We start from the raw sequence: 7342 nt of genomic DNA, 5'->3' as shown, positions 1-7342 counted from the left end.
CTAGAACTAAGCCTCAAGGCTGAAATTTCTTGGGATATAAATACTCCAACAATCATTAAAAATAAAAAATGAATGAAGGACACAAACCAATAAGAAAAATAGTGACCAATAAAAAAATATTACAAGAACTATTAGATTATGTGTTTCTCCAACAACCATGAAAATAAAAAAATGAACGAAGGCACAAATCAATAAGAAAAATAGTGACCAATAAAAAGTACTCCTGACAGAAGAACTATTAGATGATGAAAAAAAAGTGTTGTGGATTAATATTTTTTATCCAATTTAAGGGGATAAATTAAGTACATGAAAGGTTTGTGCATGAATGTGTTTAATGGTAGAAGCTGAAAAGTTTTAACAATCAAATTCATTAAGAAATGGAAAATGATAAGTTGTAACATCTAATCATGTATTTGGTCTAGTTTAATTGTCATTATTGATTTAATTTTAAAATTAGTTAATGATTTTTAAATTTAAAAAAATGGTGAAGGGCATTTTCATAATCTAACTTTAAACTTAAAATCTTCCTAGTTATAATACTATATGATATGATGTATATATATACACACACACAAATAGATCTAGCAATAAGAGGGGCAAGGATCCAAATGTGAAGGCGTGTAGACTTGAAGAAGAAGAGGCTAAATGAGATAGAATAGCTGCGATTGTGGGTAAAAGCTAAACATGGTACAATAGGGAGAACAAGTCACTAGTATCGTCTAAAAGAATCTTCCTTGACCCTTAGCCTACATTACAGCCCGAACAAATCCTATTTGATTTGTATGGCGATACACTTTATTAGTAGAGATGTACATAATCGGCAAGCTTATGGTTCTCAATGCATGTATGTGAATTCGATTCTTGAGAGTGAGTTGTTTTGATGATAAGTCCCGATACTATTTTCAACGGTAGAGTGTGTGCATAGAAAGTTTATTGACGTGAGAGGCACTTGTTGTGGAGGTAAAGTGATAAGTAGTAATACACAAGTCTGTTAAAATTGTGGGTTGCAAAAAGTTGTCACAGCATGTCCATAATGCAGGCATATTATAAGATGAAACATGTTGAGAAAACCAGGCAGAATTGTGGGATACAGGTGAAGCACAATTAAGTCTAGAGTCTAGATCTAGGAGTAGAAAGTAGATGTTCGAGGACGAGCAAAGCTTCAAGTGTGGAGTAGTGATCTTGGTAATATTTATATGCCCGTAATACTAAGTAAGCGCATATTCATGCCTAGTTTGGAGTCGTTAAGTTATTGATTAAGTGTCGTATTTACTCAATTCTTTGTTTTCTGAGCTAACCAACATAATTAGTTGTATAGGGAGGCTATTTGGAAGAAATACACACGTAAATGGGCAAAGGAAGCAATGTGGCGACTTGAGACAAAAGAAAGCAAGGAATACGCTGAGGAAATGCTTCAAAAGGACTTTAATTGATTGTCACTAAAAATCATTTTTGATGTAGTGTCAATGCACATATCGTTATCTCTTTCGTAAGCCTTTCCCCTTTTCTTTGTTTGTCTTTCCATTGTCATAGGCACAGGGAACTAATAAGAATAACATGACAGAAAAGGAAGGAATAACTGAAATGGTTGGCTAAGGTTAGTGGAATGATGAATAAATGTAGTAGGTTAAAAATTAACTACATAAGTTAATTGCTTGTGAACATTGTGATTGTTCCAGTTGATCTTCAGAGCAAACTAACTAGTCCAAGAATGGTTGAAAAGAGGAGAGCAACAATATTAATTGTGGCAGCAGTTGCGGTGCTTGGGGTTTGGGCTTGTTCAGGAGGAGATGAACTCGAAGAAGGAGCATTAACGTTGTTGTTGTTTGAGGAAGCAGAACCTTTATCATCATCTTTGGCAATTGCAGCTACAGGAGGCAGTGGTGGAGTAACAAAGTCCTTAGTCTCCAAGTGCACTGGAGGGGGAGGCTTGAACTCTTCTACTTCTTTTGGATCAAGGGAAGTTGTTATCACATCCCCTGGATTTATGTCTGGTATCCTATACGACTCTAGATTCCCGGTGCACAAGTTCCCTGAGGCAACAAGAAAAATGTGATTCTTCTATCTACACAATTAAGTAGATTAGATATATTTGAGTGTTGATTTACTTACTGGTGTATGCATTAGCAGTGCCTGGGTACTGCGTTATAATTCCATCCGCACCATAGTAAATGAGGTTATGGATCAACGAATATGGATCAGAGCTAAAATCCATGTAAATATCTTGGAATTCATTTAGAACAGTTCCAGCGTAGACACTAACATTGGCCCAATGCAAACATTCAATAAGGTTGGTAGAGTTCAAAGTGAAACCCTCTCCTCGAAATTGTGTGTATAAGGAATGCTTATGTAAATATACTGCATCTGCATGCTTCTTTATTTCCAATGCTGTCTCATTCGTTACGAATCCCACCTGCTTCTTAATGTGAAGTACTTTTTGGTAAGTCGGGATATCCTTGAATTTGTCTAGCACTGAACTTTCAGCTGACATGATCAGAACCTTCTGAGTTGACTGCTTATCAAGTGTGGCGTTGCTCAAAGCAGTCGTGACTGCAGCCACAATGTCAAGGCCCTTGTTGGCAAGGTAGACAGCATTCTTGAACACAACAAAGTTGCAGATATTAATAACTCTGGACTATATATATATATATATATATATATATATATATATATATATATATATATGTATATGTATATGCACAATAGAGTAGAAAAGATATTTACTTCTATGTTGATAAGAACTCCTGGAACAGCCTTTGCCTTGGCAAATTCCAAGAAATCGGAGAGAGTTACAAACTTGCCCACATTCTTGCGTGCTGGATCCCTTATCAAATCTCCATTAAATTCACTGAACATTTGAGCTGTGGCCCGGACCATATAAAATAAAAAAGAGAGAAAAGAAGAGAACTAGGTTTCAGAAATGAAATCATGATAGTAATATTTGAAGTATAATTGTTTGAAAGAGATGGCTTGAATGCTCACGTTTCAAAGACAGGATCTCGTCCCATTTAAAATCAAAAGAGAAAATTCCCATAGAGGATTGAATTGAATCAACCTTAACTGCTCGGCTCATGAAAGGTCCGGATGCAGTGGTGGTTGGGATGAGGTCAGCTGAAGGCAAGCAGAATGCAACTCCGTCTTTTGTCATTTGGACAGAACAATCGATTATGTCAGCACCATCATCTACTGCTTTTTGATAAGCAAGATCTGTTGATCCTGGATACTCTCCATTGGCTCCGTTTGCAGAAATAATCAGAGCTGCCAATTAAAAATGGCACAATAGAATTGAGATGTCATCTTTTTCTAAAGTAAAATAGGAACGCTATCTATTACTTAGTTCTTTCATTGCACAGAGATTCATTTTCTTACTAGGTACTTTCCTTGAAGCATTCTTACTTCCTGCCAAGCACGCTGCAACCAGAACGAGCAACAGTAAGCTTCTAGATTTGTACAAAATAAAATTGTATTTCATCTTTATCTCAAGAAGAAAAAATATTCTTACCAATGGCCGTTGATGCAGATGTAGGGAAGTCTGTGACCACACCGTCAACAGCAAACTTAGAGTTGTCAACGAATTGCAGATACTCTCTTTGTACATCATAGCTGTAATTATGAGGCAAAAAGTTGTCATTTGCAAATCCATATGCAAAAACTTCAAGTCCTTGTTTATGAGCATCAGCCACTAAATTGGTACTAGGCTCTAAATAGCGAGCTTTATTGACTGGCCATATGAATTCTCTTGGCACAACGATTCCAGTAGCGAATGTCTTGATCATTGGCAACTTAGTTAATATTGAAGCATATGGTTCATTTGTTGTGGGTTCAACTGCATTTCTATCAATGGGAAACTTGAACATTAGCTTCGTTTTAAGACGGTGCACAACTGGTCCCATGCTCTTCAAAAACCCAATCTCTGGAGACGATATGTATGTGATATCCTTCTTTGTCTCCACAAGATGCTTCACATGATCAAGTAAACTCAGTTTGTGCTGGTCGTAGAATGTCGCATACTGCAATACAGTTTCCGAAATTAATAACCAGCAATAGCATTAAATCAAATGTTTCAACAATGAGAAAATAAGAACCTCGGCATTAATCCAAAGTAGAGCATTCCTGTTTTCTTCTAAATATATGTCAGTTGGATATGGTGATAAAAAATCAAATAAATCTGTTCTGCTGAATATCGATTGTGTCACTGGAGAAAAAGAACACAACAAAGTCAGGTATTTGTCGTCGTAGGATATATCGATTTTGATGCATTAGTTGTGACTTACCAATTAATTTGTCAAACATCTCATTACTTGTAAGGTCCAATGCAAACCATCCTTGAAGTTCTTTTCCATTAACAATGTAAGTTTTTTTACGATTAGGAAAAGCATCCGCTGCATTTGTTGTATTCTGTAGGTTTAATTGTGAGAGACAAAATCCATGTCCATCGCGACTCATATGAAGATCACATAGCAAGACAGTACCGCCCTTTCCAAATATAATTGATTGACTATAAGCTAGTTCTGTTTGTGGGGGATAAAGGCCCGAAAATCCCCCATTTGCAACGACATATGGTTCATCACCATGTAGAGTTAACCATGCATGCTTCGGAAGAGGCGGAACAGAAACAGGAACAGGAGGAACAGGAACAGGAACTACAGCTTTTGGATCAGCTATAGTACAATGGATCATCAAGCATAATAATAACACATGTTTGATCATTTTCTTCCAATCCTGTCAATATATTTATTTCACCAAAAACCATCACCTTTAATTAGTCAAAAATAAAAGGTGATTAAGTTATATCATTTCTACTTCAAATTCGATAATGCAACCTTAACCATTCAATCCCTAATTTGAATAATGAGGTTTACTAATCTTTGATCTTATAACACCATTTGAAACCAAATATTACTTAGAATACATAGAAACCCTTTTATATTTCTCCATTCCTTATCATATAATTCTTAAGTTGCATCATTTCAATAGTTTTTATCGTAACGACTAAAAATGAAAGCCGAAACATCATTATGACCGTAAACATCCAATCAGAGGCGAAATTAGGTGGGGTTCATTGCCTAGCTTTTTCGTAGATCATATATTTGTATTAGAAAATTAAATAAATTTATGTATATTAACATGTGAACCCCAAACAAAATTGATTTAGAACCCCCAAACTTCTAACCTTGGCTCCGACTCTGCATGCAATAACATATATATATATATATAACAACAAGAATTAAGAAGAAAGCAAGATATGCAATTAAGACTCACTTGAATCTTGAGATCAAGGGAAGAAAGAAGCATTTCTCCGTTGAGTTCTACAAGGACAAAAGTAAAGGTAAAAAAAAAATGAGGTAGGAAAGTATCAAAGAAATAAAAAGAATGAGGGAATTTTGAATAAAATGGAGAGAATAGAGGCTTTAATTTATTTTCTTTGCCGCATATTTCCGACTAATATCTAGTTAGTTCTTATTTGTTTTTGGAATAATCGAGATGTTAATATTAACACAAAATTAATATTTTTCTTCGAAAATAATTTTAAAGACCTTTCTTTAAATTCATTTTTATAATACTAATAGCTTTTGTGATTTATTATATGTTGTTTATCTTCTTTAGTTTGATATATTGGTAACAACTTTTTAATCTGTTTGTTTTAATATAAAAGGGTAGACTTTGACAAATTTACCCTTTTCAACTCTCTTAACTTTGAATAGATTTATTTTACTAATATATTCTAAATTTAAATGCTTTAAAACCATCTCAAAATAATATAAGATGGATAATATTCCACTTATGATTCAAGAATGAAACCTTTCTTACCATCCATAGTCTAATTACACATACTGTAATTGTTCATAAGTCGCCTCGTTATATACAAAAAGTGTAAAAGACCATAAATGCATATTGTAACAACAATTGAAACTGTCAAACCACACATTCTTTAGAAGAATAAATACATAGAAGAATTTATGTATTTCTCTTCTTTATCTACATAATTCATAAGTTGCCTCATTTAAAATAACTTTCTTGAATAATTAAATGACTAAAAATCAAACATGCATGTTACATCATCATAAACGTAAATCTGAAAAATATGTGCAGTAAAATATGTCATCAAGAATTAAGAAATGAAATAGAATAATACTCACTTGAATCTTGAGACCACCAAAGAAAGGGAGAAGCATTCCCCTTTGAGTTTCAGAAGGACAAAAAAAATAAAGATAAAAAAGAAAGAAAGAAAACAAATGATGATGTATGAAACTCTCAAGGGAATGGAGAAAAAACGAAAAAGAAAATGAAGAGTTTTATATAAAATAAAGAGAATATTTAGAGGCTTTAATTAATTTTCTTTCTCACATATCTCGGATTATATTTGGTTCTTACATTTTATTTTCCTTTTTAATCGATTTTACTATTTTTATTCTTCCGTTTTAGCTTTTTGGTTGAATTATTTATTTTCTTTTTCTATCTTGGCACATGTGTTTACAGTTCAAAAAATTATTCTCATTTTGTCAATAAACATTTACTCATGCATATTTGTCAATTAGGGTTGATGCATCCTAATTCCTAGCATAATGACTTGAATTAATTAATTATAAAAAAAACATTTTAATTTTATCTTTCTATTCTAAATGTGGATTTTTGTAAAAGGAAACCACCTTTTTAGTTTAATCTTTAGTTTAATTCATTTGTTTTTCTAATAATTGAGATTACAATTCACATTCAAAGAAAAGGAAGATAAATATAGTTTAAGAAAGGGTTAGTCTATCTCGATTCAAAATATTCTAAGTCGTGAAGACATTTATTCTCAACTCAGCAGGTGAATCATTTTCATATTTTAATTAATTTATATGGTTGACACCAATTTTTTCTCTCCACAATTTAATTAATTTTCAAGCTTCTTCTTCAATTTGAAATATATTTTTGAAAATAAAAAATACTTTCAAAATTATTTTAAAGGCAACGTTGCCATTTTTCTATAAATATATTTATATCTAAATACTTAAATATATATAGATTTATATAATTTTCCCCTTGAATAAATACTTGAAAACCATAAAACAGTGTTTGAATTAAATATGGATTTTATTTTCTTTAAAATTGATTAATTCACAATTTAATTGATATAGCTAATTTTTTATCTTCAAAACAATTATTTTCAGACTAGTTATTTATCTGCGCTTCGCAAACATAAATAATTTTCTAAGCTTTTGAATAGACTTTACGATAATCGAATATTAGATTGAAAGAGAGTCGATTTATTTCTATCAAACAACACCCTAGGTAGTCTGTAAACATCTGCAACACTCAGTCCCACTCACGTTTTTTACAAAGTATAGAAATACTTAAA

General features: G+C 32.7%; 1 protein-coding gene across 1 annotated transcript; it reads right to left on the bottom strand.

Moving 5' to 3' along the window:
• Positions 1-1576: 1576 nt before the first annotated feature.
• Positions 1577-6292, bottom strand: LOC101263065 (glycerophosphodiester phosphodiesterase GDPDL6-like). Its single transcript, XM_019212128.3, has 10 exons — positions 6141-6292; positions 5263-5309; positions 4275-4722; positions 4086-4195; positions 3503-4010; positions 3370-3411; positions 2983-3258; positions 2725-2861; positions 2113-2596; positions 1577-2033 (listed from the first exon to the last, which is right to left on the bottom strand). Exons 2-10 carry the CDS (start codon positions 5293-5295, stop codon positions 1687-1689), a joined length of 2385 nt encoding a protein of 794 aa, XP_019067673.2. The 5' UTR covers positions 5296-5309; positions 6141-6292; the 3' UTR covers positions 1577-1686.
• Between the last annotated feature and the right edge of the window lie 1050 nt (positions 6293-7342).

This window comes from Solanum lycopersicum, chromosome 2 (assembly GCF_036512215.1).
Source record: "Solanum lycopersicum chromosome 2, SLM_r2.1".
NCBI lineage: Eukaryota > Viridiplantae > Streptophyta > Magnoliopsida > Solanales > Solanaceae > Solanum > Solanum lycopersicum.
The sequence above is the reverse complement of the archived record's forward strand: the minus strand, read 5'-3'. Positions and strand labels throughout refer to the sequence as shown.

Excerpts from the sequence above, each read along its gene's own strand:
- LOC101263065 (XM_019212128.3), bottom strand. The coding sequence starts at position 5,295 with ATGCTTCTTTCTTCCCTTGATCTCAAGATTCAA. Across the intron at positions 4,723-5,262 it reads CCCTTGATCTCAAGATTCAA|GATTGGAAGAAAATGATCAA; the intron begins GTGAGTCTTAAT and ends ATATATTGACAG. Across the intron at positions 4,011-4,085 it reads TACTTTGGATTAATGCCGAG|TATGCGACATTCTACGACCA; the intron begins GTTCTTATTTTC and ends ACTGTATTGCAG.